Source organism: Eleutherodactylus coqui, chromosome 4 (assembly GCF_035609145.1).
Source record: "Eleutherodactylus coqui strain aEleCoq1 chromosome 4, aEleCoq1.hap1, whole genome shotgun sequence".
NCBI lineage: Eukaryota > Metazoa > Chordata > Amphibia > Anura > Eleutherodactylidae > Eleutherodactylus > Eleutherodactylus coqui.
Genome location: NC_089840.1, coordinates 192003809 through 192017889, shown reverse-complemented (window position 1 = coordinate 192017889; position 14081 = coordinate 192003809). Strand labels below are relative to the sequence as shown.

Genomic DNA, 14081 nt, shown 5'->3' with positions numbered 1-14081 from the left:
AACAGACGCCGAAGACCCAGCACCAGACCATCACAAGATCCCGAGGCATAAACACCAGGACCCCACCGCTCTTCAGGAACTGTAATGTATATTTTCCTTCAATTCACACTGAGGAAGCTAGATTACTTAGAGTCATTGAAAAGTTCCTTTAAAGTGAAGTAAAATTTGCTCAGGTTATTAATGTTTTTCTTTAAGAATAGTAGAGTTCAACAAGTTATTTAGTTGCAATACAAGTGACCTATAGGCCACAAATAATTTTTAAAGTATCACTGTTACCACCACGGACACTATGCTGTCCAATTGGAATATGCGATCCAGGATGGTCCACCACAAGGACCCCCGTCGCATTCTTACTATTTTGTTGATGTTTAGAATATGTCTAAAAGTTATTAGTCAAGTTGCGTTACCACTTAAAATCTCTCAGGGCTACACTACCATCACCCAACTTAAATATCTCAAATCTCACAAGAGTACTAAAGCTTCCCCTACAAACCCTCCCCCCCCCGCCCCCCCCAAAAAAACAGATCTCAAACACCACCCAAATACATCAGCAGCCCCACCCAGATAAGCCACCGTGTGTAGAGTTCTAAGCCACAATGTACGGGGACTTAACTCCCCAAACAAACGAAGAAAAGCATTCCTTGATTACGAAAAGCACAAACCAGATATCCTATGCATACAAGAGTCCCACTTCTCAACTACATCTAGCCCTAACTTTTTCAATCCAAGGTACCAAACCCATTTCCACGCCAAATACACCACTAAAAGCAGAGGAGTTTCTACCTTTATTCGTAACTCCCTCCCCTTTAAAATAAACAACACTATGGCCGATGAGCAGGGACGATACCTGATCCTCATAGGTGAACTCTACAATGATAAACTCTGTGTCGTAAATACATACGCACCGAATGAAAATCCAATAGGGTTCTTCCTAACGGTCTGTGATATTCTTCTACCACTGGAGTACACCAGATTAATTTGGTGCGGGGACTTCAACTTTACTATTGATCCCAAAATTGACTCAACGTCACAAACACCCCCTCCAAGAGAGAAAAGACTAAGGCGCAAACTTAAAGAAGCCTTTAACTTACTAACTTTAGCCGACACATGGAGAGAATTCAACCAACATAAGAGAGGCTACACCTATTACTCCCCGGCCCATAAACAACACTATAGACTAGACTGGATCCTCACCAACACTGTGACCCTGCCACTACTGTCCTTTACTCGTCACTTAATAATGGCATGGTCTGATCATGACGCTGTTCTGTCCGAATTCCTATTTTCACCCCAGACACGAATCCCTTACACGTGGAGACTTAACGAGGCTCTCCTCACCAACCCCACAATAAGAGACACCATACAACAAAAATTAGACGAGTACTTCCAACAAAATGGACCAGACGACACAGAAACTGATATAAGGTGGCTAGCTCATAAACCAGTGATAAGAGGAACACTAATTTCTATAGCCTCACAAAGAAAAAAAGAAAAAAACAAAGCACAAGCTACATTAGAATACAAGATACGCAAACTTGAGATAGCAAACACGCAGAACCCCTCAAATTATCTGAAAAAAGCCATCTGGGACACTAGATTAGAACTTAACATGCAGCTAACCCATAAAACAGAAAAAGCCCTAGCCTGGACTCAAGCCACATACTACCAACTCGCAAATAAACCTGACAAACTCCTGGCTAGAAAGCTTAGGGAAAAGCAAACTATAAACATAATCCATAAAATCCAAACCAGACGCGGCCAGCTTACATCCAACCCGGAAAAAATATACAAAACATTCCATCAATACTATCAAAAGCTATGCAATAACCAACAAACAGCCACAGAACCACAAATAACTGAATTCTTAAATCAACTTAAGCTTCCCTGCCTATCTGAATCGAGCTCAACAAATCTTAACTCACCCATCACGGAAGAGGATGTAGACTGGGCGATCAAACGGCTTAAACGAGGAAAAGCTCCAGGCCCGGACGGCTTTACATCATTATATTATAAAAAATTTGCCCAGACCCTGAAACCACACTTAGTACAATTATTCAACCACATACTCCAAGAAGGACACGTGCACCCCGACTTTTTGCAAGCACTGATTACAACAATACCTAAGCCAGGGAAAGACCAAACCCTCCCCTCCAACTATAGGCCAATCTCACTTCTTAATATAGACTTAAAATTACTAACATCCATAATAGCAAACAGAGTAAACAGACTACTCCCCGCACTAATTCACCGGGATCAGGTGGGCTTTATTCCAGGCAGACAGGCACCAGATAACGTAAGAAAAATTCTTAACCTCATTAACCATGCAAACACAAATAAAACCCCCCTGTCAATATTGGCACTAGATATAGAAAAAGCTTTTGATTCCCTTTCCTGGCCCTACCTTCAACTGTCCCTCCAGAAGATGGGTTTTAAAGGCCCGGTCGTGAAACTATTATCCGCACTCTACTCTAAACCGACAGCTTACCTTAAAATTCCCTCATCCCACCCCTCCCCAGTCCATATTCTGAGAGGAACACGTCAGGGATGCCCCCTATCACCAGCCCTATTTGCCCTCGCAATAGAACCCCCAGCAATTGCCATTCGAAGTAACATTAATATCAAAGGAATACGGATTGGTGATACTAACAACAAACTCAGTCTCTTTGCCGACGACCTGCTCCTTACTATAACCAACCCATTAACCTCACTCCCAAATTTGGGGAGGATACTAGAAAAATTTAGCAGTGTTTCGGGACTCAACATAAACCAGTCTAAGTCTGAAATCCTCTATTGCAACACACCGCCAAATATACAAAAACTAATCGAAATAAATTTCCAATTTAAAACTCAAAAACACTACATATCATACCTAGGGATAAAACTCACAAACTCACTCGATACATTACACAAATGGAACTACGTCCCACTCTTCAGACAACTAACTCTCGACATGGTGAGATGGGAAAACCCACTCTTATCGTGGATCGGTCGCATCCACAGCATTAAAATGACTCTACTTCCAAAGTTGCTATATCTCTTTAGAGCCCTCCCCATACCAGTCCCAACCCCAGAACTACGCTCCTTTCAAAAGAAAATATCCTCATTCATCTGGGCACACAAACGCCCCAGAATATCCAAACCCATAATGCATCTCCATAAGAAACACGGGGGATTGTCAGTACCCTGTATTATAAAATACTATAAGGCCGCAAGACTAGCCCAAATACCGCCCGTATACGCAGGCTCCCAATCGCCACTATGGACCACCATAGAAGAAACCAAATTTAAACCATATACCTGGCCATCACTACTGTGGACAAAAGTCCCCCTCCCACCTAATCTAAAAACCAACTCTCCATATACCTTCTTCTCCATACTATTGTGGAGACAAACTAGATTTAAAATAAACGTACCCGCTACCCCATCACCATTGACACCTTTGTGCCATAACCCAGACTTCCCACCCGGGCTAGAAGAGTCTCAATTCATATGGTGGAAAGCAAACAATCTGAGTACTTTATATGACTTTCTGATCCATGGCAAACTGATATCGATGTCCACTTTTAACAGCCACTACAACCCACCACCTAGCGAGTGGTGGAGGAAAGCGCAGATCTTCCACTTTTGGACCTCAAAACTAAAGCTATCAACAAAGATAGAATTAAATCGGATGGAAGCCATATGTAAGTTTTGCCCCACCCACCCGGGAACCTTGTCTCACTTTTATGCTATGTTAAACAACACACTATCAGATCACAAGCTTCTGTGCATGCTACAGTGGGAAACTGATTTTAACACAACCTTGTCATTAGCCCGCTGGCACCATTGTTGTGAAACCCTCAGCAAGAATAGCTGGCAAATATCATTAACCGAGACCTCCCTAAAGGTACTACACAGAGCGTACCTAGTACCCGAAAGACTACACAACATATACCCAGATATCTCACAATTATGCTTTAGAGGATGCAATGACACGGGTTCGCATAAACACATATGGTGGTCATGCCCAAAGGCCCAAGACTTCTGGAAAAGAGTCTCCCATCTCATAGCTTCAGTAACAGGGACAGATATTGGACTAGACCCATTCATCCTATTACTGGGAAATAAACCCACAGGAATGCGCAACCTGCCATTCAAATTACTCCAACATATAACTATGGCAGCTCGCATACTAATAGCACAACAATGGAGAAAACCTACACTACCCTTCGAAGCCTGCATAACATGAATAAATAAGATTTTTGTAAACGAAAAGCTTGTGGCCATCCGGCAAGACACAACCCCCCAATTCGAGAAGATATGGAATCCCTGGATAACGCACATCAACATCCCTAATCTATACAACCACATGAGGACATAGGTGGAAGATCCTGCTAGCTCCATCTATTTATACCCACTAATCTAAAAATATCCACTATGAAGGTGGCAAAGACTTCTAATAAAAAATAATGAATCTCTTAGTCACGGCCAGAGCTGGAGGACATCGAGATCTGTTTTACCCCCACCCACCCCCCACCCCCCTACCCCCCACCCCCCACCCCCCCACCATTCTAACAAAAACATGTGAGACTCATAATACCATGATGTAACCCTATCCTCGCAAACTGAATAAATATTTTAGTTCTGTTATGTGTTATTTACATTATATAAGTTAAAAACAGGCCAAAGACTCTGTACTGTAATGCCAAAACTTTATCCCCCTGCGTGGGGAAATTGCGGCAGAGTGTTGCCAATCTTAAGATTTTATTTCAATAAAAACCGTTGAAACATAATACTGGTTTCTTTGGGCATCCCTAAAAATTAGAGTCTAAGTGTCACATCATCTGTCCTCCCTTTGGGAGAAATATGTAAAGATGCAGGAAAGAACAGTCTTGAGGTCTATTCGGAAAACTGTCCTTGTATGGTCAGAATAGACTGTGTTATATAGAACATGTTTTCGTATATTTAACACTGTCTGGACAACTCGTCCAATAAGAGCTCCACCGCTATCCAAATATTATGATTTTTGTGGAGATGCATCATTGGGATAGGGTCTATAGTAGAAAACATTACTATATCCCCGTATTTGGGGCAAAATGTTATTAAAAAATAAACTTATTTCAATGAAGTTTGCAAAAGACTTGTTTCAATGAGTTTTGTATGACACTATATTTAACTTCAAAATAAAGGAAAACAGTTAATTATTATTATTACCAACACATTTGTTGTCTCTTGACAGCCTAGCCACAATATCTTAATTTGCAATTAATTCTTTAGGATAAGATTTTTGTTCACACACATTACAATGATGTTGTTTAAAAAAACAATTAACCCACTGTTTATTTTTTGGTATATGTCAACAACAATAAAGGAGACCTATCAGCTCTCCTAACATGTCTATGTTGGTAAATACTTGTATTCTTCATAAATAACAAGTGTGGAGCATCCTTTTCTGTATGTTGTGTCATTTTTCTGTTATTCCTCCTAAAAGAAATTGACAAGTGGGCGTTACCAGTTAAAGTTACGTTTAGAGTTGAGTGAACATACTCTGCTGAGCTTGATGCTCGTTCAAGTATTAGCGTACTCAATGGTGCTCACTACTCGAACAAGCATCACGCCGTGTTCGACCCCGCTCCAGTTTTTGGCTCCTTCCTGCAGTGACGTGCCTGTTTTGGCCCCTCCCCGCCGCAACATAGCGCACGCGTCAATGGCAAATTTTTGGGCTGGCGGAGAGGGAGAGAGAGAGAGAGAACACATGAACCAAGAAAAAGAAAAAAAAAGCTCGGGACCCGGCGTCCCACATACAAAAATGCTTGAGTCTCCCATTGTAGTCAATGGGTTTCATTACTCGAGTAAAGCTCTCGAATTTTACGAAAAGCTCGACTCGAATGACGCAGACCCGAGCATTTGGGTGCTCGCTCATCTCTGGTTACGTTGTTACACTGTCTGACGCTGTCTAATCAGCATTGATAATGCCATACTGTGCAGGGACACACCTTTTTGACACAGGCAATAGTAGCACCCAGTTGTCAATTTATACATTGGTATTTCAAACACGCAAGTCAGGAATACCTTCAGGTCCTCTTTAACCTCTTATTGACCGTGACACCTTTTTATGGTGGTCAGTAAGGGGCCTTAGGGTGAGGGGGCTCCTCTTGTCATCCAATTGGCACGCCCCAATGCGACTGCAAAGTGCCAATGCGTTTGCATGGCATCCTGAGCCTGATCAAGGTATCTGAGTCTGCCATGCATGCCAAACTCTCAGACTCTGACAGAGTCTGATAGGAGATCTATCAAGAGTAAACTACACTGCACTATATATGTAGTGAAGAGTAGTATAGTAACGATCAAATAATCCCATCTTCAAGTTCCCTTGAAGGTCCAAAAAAAGTGAAAAACTTTTACTAAAGTTTAATTTAAAAAAGCACTTAAAGGGGTTGTCCCGAGGCAGCAAGTGGGTCTATACACTTCTGCATGGCCATAATAATGCACTTTGTAATGTACATTGTGCATTAATTATGAGCCATACAGAAGTTATAAAAAGTTTTATACTTACCTGCTCCGTTGCTGGCGTCCTCGTCTCCATGGTGCCGACTAATTTTCGCCCTCCGATGGCGAAATTAGCCGCGCTTGCGCAGTCCGGGTCTTCTTCTTTTATGAATGGGATCGCTCGTGCAGGATGCCGGCTCCGTGTAGCTCCGCCCCGTCACGTGCCGATTCCAGCCAATCAGGAGGCTGGAATCGGCAATGGACCGCACAGAAGCCCTGCGGTCCATGAAGACAGAGGATCCCGGCGGCCATCTTCAGCAGGTGAGTATGAAGACGCCGGACCGCCGGGATTCAGGTAAGCGCTGTGCGGGTGGTTTTTTTAACCCCTGCATCGGGGTTGTCTCGCGCCGAACGGGGGGGGGGTTTAAAAAAAAAAAAAACCCGTTTCGGCGCGGGACAACCCCTTTAAATTAAAAAACAAAACACATTTTACCCAACAAAACCCTTTTATTATGGAAACAAATGCTGCATTGCCATGTTTATAATGACCCATACTGTAGAAATATTATGTTCATTAAACTGCAAAAAAATGAAGACACAAAAATACCAAAATTGCTATTTTTTATTCATCCACTTCCCAAAAAACAATAAAAAACATAAGTCATCTGTACCCCAAAATGATAACACTGGAAACTACAACTCATCTCTCAATAAAGTTTGTTTGGTGAAAAAATAAACATGTTATGGGTAGAGATGAGCGAGCCTACTCGCTAAGGATAGCAAGTATCTCCCCGCTCGGGAGAAAAGGTTCGGCTGCCGGCGCGGGTGACAGGTGAGTTGCGGCAGTCAGCAGGGGTGAGCGGGGGTGAGAGAGGGAGAGAGAGATCACCCCTCCGTTCTTCCCCGCTCTCCTCCGCAGCTGCCCACCCGCCGCCGGCAGCCGAATCTTTGCTCCCGAGCGGGCAGGTACTCGCTAAGGGCAATGCTCGATCAAGCAATTGCCCTTAACGAGTATACTCGCTCATCTCTAGTTATGGGTCATGGAATGTGGCAATGCAAATACAATTTTTTTTTTATCTAAAAGGGGTTTTTATTGTGAAAATTAGTAAATAAAAATATATTTAAATTTGTCATTGCAGTCATTTTATTGCTACAAAATACAGTTAGCACATTATTTAAACAGCAGTGAGTGCTGAATTACTGTTTACATTCATGTGCTTCACAAGAATTACAATTAAAAGTGATCATAAAGTCACATATGCCTTTAAAATGACTCCAATGGAAACTACAACTTGTTCCGCAATAAACAAGACCTCACGTAGCTCCAGTGGTGGAAAAATAGAAATGTTATTTGTCTTGGAATGTGGCGATGCAAATACAATAATTTTTTAAAGACAATGTTTTGTAGCAGTTTTTGATGTATTTTTATCTTTTAATTAGAGCCAGAAGTGGACTCAAAAGGAATAGAAAATTTAAAGGAAATACTTCTGTTACTTTCTGCTGGGTCCACCTCGGGCTTTGGTTCAGAAAATGTGCAGGAAAATTCAGAGAAAAAGCTTTAAAAAAATTAAAATTGTGTGTGAAACCCCTCTAAGGCCTTATTCACAGGAGCTTTTTTATGCGGCTATCAAGCCGCGAAAAATCGTTGGCCGAAAATGTCAACCATCTGAAGCATTGGGTTCCAATGTATTGCCGGCTCCATTGAATTCAATGCGCTGGACAGCTCCGGCCCGTTTCTATTGAAGCGCGGCTAGGAGCAGTTTTTTCGGGCGATTTTTCGGCCCCGGTCACACGATTTGCGGATGCGCATCCGTCATGTGATCTGCAAATCGCGGGGAAAAAACGCCCGTGTGACTAAGGCCTTAGAGCCATAAAAGCCTCATATAATACAATACTAATAGAAAATATAGGGCGTCCCACAGAAAACGAGCCCTGACACAATCTATTTGACTAGAGATGAGTGAGCAGGCTCGGATAAGCCATTTACTCTTCTTGAGTAACTGTATTCTTGTCCGAGCATGCTCGGGGGTGGGGGTGGGGTGAGGGATAGCGGGGGAGAGAGTGAGAGAGATATCTCTCTCTCCCCGCCACTACCCCCTGCCGCCCTCCGAGCACGCTCAGACAAGAATGCAGTTACTTGAGAAGAGCGAGGCTCGCCCGAGTAACTGACTTATCCGAGCGTGCTCGCTCATCTCTTATTTGACTTAAAGATGAAAAAGATGAAGGTCAGAAGATGGTGATAGAAAATCATTTTTTAAAGATATTTTATACTTCTAAAGTAGTACAGTGCCAAAAAACTATATGAATTGACTATCATTGTAATCATACTGACCCAGAGAATAAAGATATCATGGCACTTTTGTCACAGTTTCTATGCCATAAAAATAAGACCCCCTGCCCCTGAAGATGGCGGAAATATTTTTTTTCCCTTTTTACTCCACTTGGACAGTTGTAAAAGTTTTTCAGTACATTATATGGTACATTATGTAGTAGCATTAAAAATACAACTCATCCTGCAAAAAACAAGCCCTCAGACAGCCATGTCGATGGAAAAATAAGAATTATGATTTCTTAAATGTGGGTAGGAGAAACCAAAAAGGAAAAAAATGGCTGCTTCTTTAAAGGGTTAAAAACTAAAAATGCAAGGGACAGAACAAGTGATCATGCTTATTGTCTTGCATGTCACTTGCCCTTTTTCACCTGCAAGGAAGCTGAATTATTTCTTTGACCATCGACTCCCTTATTTTCAATTATTCTGTGAAGGGTGTTAAATCAATGGTTTTGTAGAAAAGTCCTTGAGAAACATTTTACTAGATAAAGTACAAGAGAGTAAAAGTACAAGTTCTCTGCACTGTACTGAGCTCCTTCATCTGTGAGTGCAGGTTATCATACTATGTACAGAAAATAGATTAAATAAACTAACTGAAAATAACATAATGCAGTATTTTGGATTTTTACTTTATGGTATGGTTCTAGTGTTTTCTTGTATATTGGATCTAAGCATTTTTACAATATGTTTTATAAGCCTATTTTGTAAATTTTTCCTTCAAAAACCCCTCTTCTGCTATGCAGCTAGGTGAAGACATTGCTATGGAAATCCACGATCATCTAACCGTATAGCAGAAGAGGCACAAGCACAGCCTTTCCACTATAAGGGCTCAGTCAGACAAGTATTGTTTCCTTGCTGCTACAGCAGCGAGAAAATAGCGCTGCTATAGGATCCAATAGGTTCCTATGGAAGCACTCACATTGACGCTTCTTAGAAGTGCAGAATCTGTGAAAGCACGCAGCCCCCACCATGGATCGTGTCACCAGGATGCTTCACGGAGCTAGAAGCAGCCTGGTCACGCAATCTTTTCCGAAAAGTTAGCAGTGTGGTTTACTCGTCGCTTAGCAGCGAGTAAACAATGCTCATCTGACTGAGCCCTTACATTGTATTAGTAAAAGTTTTATATTTTATTAATTTTTAACCCTACTCTGACATTTTGTTCCCCTGTACTGGTGTTATTCCTCTCTGCTAGTCTTGGCAGCTTTGTCCTCCATGCTGTGAAGGAGAAGCCATTCTTTACTGTAGACAGCTTCTCCCTCTCACAGCACCCACTCCTCACAGGACACAATGCTATCTCTGTGTCTCAGTGCATCGGTTGGTGATAGGAGGAGAAAGTAGGGATATAAATTATTAAAATATATAACAAACATTTATATATTACAGTGTCATATAGGAACAGCTGTGCCTATACTAGAGAGAACAGTGCAGGCACAGCTGCAGTGCCCTCTTCTGCTATAGTGTTAGGTCAATATGAATTTCCCAAGAAACTAACTAGCAACCCCTTCACTTAGCCACATAGCAGAAAAGGGGTTTTGAAGGAAAAATGTACAAAATAGGCTAATGAATATGTTATGTAATATTCTTGTGAAACGGAATAAAAGATATGTTTAAAAAATACTTTTATACTTTGGCTTGCTACAGCTGAAAGTAAAGATCACCAGGGGACTGGACACTGGCTAAATTGGAGCGGCATGGAAGCAAAGGAGGGAAGTATTTTTCAATGGAGCCACGGCTCCATTGAAAACATGTGGGAAATTTTTATTGAGCACCCTGTAGTACTCATCTCCAGTAGCGAGTATCTCGAGTAGGCTAATGCTCGAACGAGCTTCAAGCTCGGACGAGCATGCTCGCTCATCTCTACTTATGATGCTTTTACACTGAACACTTATCTTAATTAGCTCGGGCAGTCAGTTTAGACACAAAGACAAAATGTTTAATTTTTTTTTAAAGAGGATCATTAAATTCTCTGTACCAGTGAATGAGAAGGACTGAACAATCGTTTTAATTATTGGCTGTATTTACATTGAACGTTTATCGTTAATTTCGCTTGTTTAAACAATTTTTTGAATAATCATTCAGTGTAAGGCCTTAGTCACACGGGCGTTTTTTCACGCGATTTGCGCATCGCATGACGGATGCGCATGCGCAAATCGCGTGACCGGCGCCGAAAAATCGGCCGAAAAATCGCCCGAAAATCTGCTCCTAGCCGCGTTTCATTAGAAACGGGCCGGAGCTGTCCAGCGCATTGCATTCAATGGAGCCGGCAATACAGCGGCTCCATTGAATGCAAGCGCTGCGGGCGTGCGCGGGGTTAATTGTCGGGAAGGGGTTAAATATATAACCCCTTACCTGCAATGCATCCTTAAATGTGAAAAAATAAAAAAAAAGGATGTACTCACCTGCTCCCGGCAGCTGGAGATCCCGGCGGTCGGCCTGCAGTGGGTGTGAAGGAGGTGTGACTCAGGCTTGCCCCTGATTGGCTCAGCGCTGAGCCAATCAGAAGCAAGTCTCAGTCACACCCATTCATGAATTCATGAATGGGTGTGACTGAGCTCAGCCTCTGATTGGCTCAGGCTGAGCCAATCAGGGGCAAGCCTGAGTCACACCTCCTTCACACCCACTGCAGGCCGACCGCCGGGATCTCCAGCTGCCGGGAGCAGGTGAGAACATCCTTTTTTTTTATTTTTTCACATTTAAGGATGCATTGCAGGTAAGGGGTTATATATTTAACCCCTTCCCGACAATTAACCCCGCGCACGCCGGCAGCCCATTGCTTTCAATGGAGCGGCTGTATTGCCGCTCCATTGAATTCAATGGGCAAACATCGTTCTTCTCTGCCACAGCTGTTCCAGCTGTGGCAGAGAAGAATGATTTATCTTCTATATGTTCTCATTGGGGTCGGCGCTGCTGCCGCCGGCCCCGTTGAGCGCATATAGAGAAGAGAACAGGAATCGCAGATCGCAGATAGGTGCGATCTGCGATTTCTGTTCTCTAATTTATCGGACGAGCGCATAAAAAGCGCTCATGTGTCCGATACCATTGCAAAGCAATGGTTTTAAAAAGTCGCCGGACGCATGCGCATGCGCAAATCGCGGCAATAAACGCCCGTGTGACTAAGCCCTAAAGGGGTCTTTAAAGGATCTGCTGCCTCCTATCATAGAACACTTTAGGAGGTCTTGGGGAAGATATGGCTCCATGGGTCAGAGCTGATTTGGCAACAGGAGCAGGACCTGCACAATATTAGGCAGGTGGTTTAACCCCTTAGTGATGGAGCTTTTTTGCTTTTTTCCATTTTTGTTTTTTCCTACTTCCATTTAAAAAATCGTAGCTCCTTTATTTATCCATCAACGTCGCTGTATGAGGGCTTGTTTTTTGCGGGACGAGTTGTATTTTTCAATGGCACTATTTATTGTACCATATAATTTACTGAAAAACTTTTTAAAAATTTTTAGCGGAGAGAAATGGAAAAAAAATGACATTCCACCATCTTTCGGTGCGTCCTGTTTCTACGACGCACAAACTGCAACAAAAATGACCTGATATTTTTATTCTATGGGTCAGTACGATTGCTACGATACCAAACTTATATAGTTTTTTTTTTGCTCTAGTACTTGTATTTTTTTTTAAGATATTTAATTTTTTTCAATTATTTTCTGCGGTCATTTTGTGCGTGCAATAACTTTTTTATTTTTCTGTCGACGTAGTTGTGCAAGGGCTCAATTTTTGTGGGATGTCCTGTAGTTTCCGATAGTATCAATTTGGAATACATGCAACTAATGCACTGCTTTGATAGATCTGAGACGCGGCGATACCAAATACATATTTTTATTTTATGATTTAGATTTTTTAATAATTGATGTGGCAAAAGGGGGGTGATTTAAACTTTTATAACTTTTTTTTTTTTTACAATTTAAAAAACTTTATTGATCTTTTTTCTTACTTTACTTTGAAGTCCCCCTGGGGGACTTTAACATGCGATGCTTTGATCGCTCCTGCAGTATGACATAATGCTATAGCATTACGTCATACTGCCTTTTTACAGGCAGTCTATCAAGCCACCCTGTGTGGATGGCTTGATAGGCAGTCTGCTAAGGCAGCCCTGAGGCCATTCATTAGGCCCCCGGCTGCCATGACACCTGCACGGCTCCCCGGATCTCACCGCGGGGGGGCCGTGCGGGACCCCCAAACAGCGTTCGGGGGATTTAAATGCCGCTGTCAGAATTGACAGCGGCATTTAAAGGGTTAATAGCCGCGATCAGCTGCACAGCCGAGGGCGGCTATTGCCCGCGGGTGTCAGCTGTAATAAACAGCTGACGCCCGCGCTGTATGGAGGGAGATAGCGGCGCTGCCTCCCTCCATAAACGTCCCACAACAGCAGGACGTAGTTTTACGATAGCGCCGTGACAAGAGGTTAAAGGCTGATTGTTGAATGTATACACTTGGAGATTGATATATTGCACAAAAATGTAGCATTTTTCAATGTTAGTCCTGCTTTACTCTGAAGATTCTTTTCTATTAGCAAGTGTTGTCTATTTAACTATAAATCCTAATTAACGTACTAGTCTCATGAAACCAATAGCTCCAAATTAAAATGATACCATTCTACCTAAACTTGCCTTCGAATTGACAGAATGGAGAGCTGATCTTCTAGTCCAGGATACAGGTAGAGAAATGCATAAATTACAAAACAAAAATAATAGACAAAAAGTAAAAAAACAAAGGAGTTTGTTATATTTAGAAGAATTCTGAAGCCTTGTCTGTAAAATCATGAAAACAAAAATTGCAACATACCGTAGTGACGTCTGAATCTGGTGGGGTCATCTCTACCAGGTTAATAAGGTAAGGTTCATCTTTCCACTGAGGAGCATTGTCATTAATGTCCAACAAAGTAATATTTACCTAGAATTACAAAAGTACAAGATATTTAGCACATATTTAACAATTTAGCACATATAATACAACTATAATTTAGTGCAAATACACACTGAATGCTTCACGATGACAATAAAAAAACAAGGCTGTCCTGCACCGGTCTTAATACTTGTACACTGATGTCAGAAGACATACCAAGATTTATTCTGTTACTGCTTTTTTTATGCGATTGTCAATGGGACTTTCTAATGTTAAACACATTGCAAGTTTGTGGTTTGTGATTTTTGTGCGATGTGTTTTTTAACAACAGAAAGTCCCATTGACAATCGCGTAAAAGAAACGCAGTGATATCGCAGCGTTATAAAAACGCAAGTGTGTGGGAGCCCATAGGCAAAGGAAATTCTAGAAAATC

The 14081-nt window shown here is 42.0% G+C and overlaps 1 protein-coding gene across 1 annotated transcript in view; it reads right to left on the bottom strand.

The window, feature by feature from the left end:
- CDH23 (cadherin related 23) overlaps window positions 1–14081 on the bottom strand; it is a 996630-nt gene that overhangs the window by 353982 nt on the left and 628567 nt on the right. The window contains exon 20 of the mRNA XM_066601617.1: window positions 13585–13696. Within this exon, the coding sequence (XP_066457714.1) occupies window positions 13585–13696 (112 nt within the window). The remainder of the gene's footprint in view (window positions 1–13584; window positions 13697–14081) is intronic.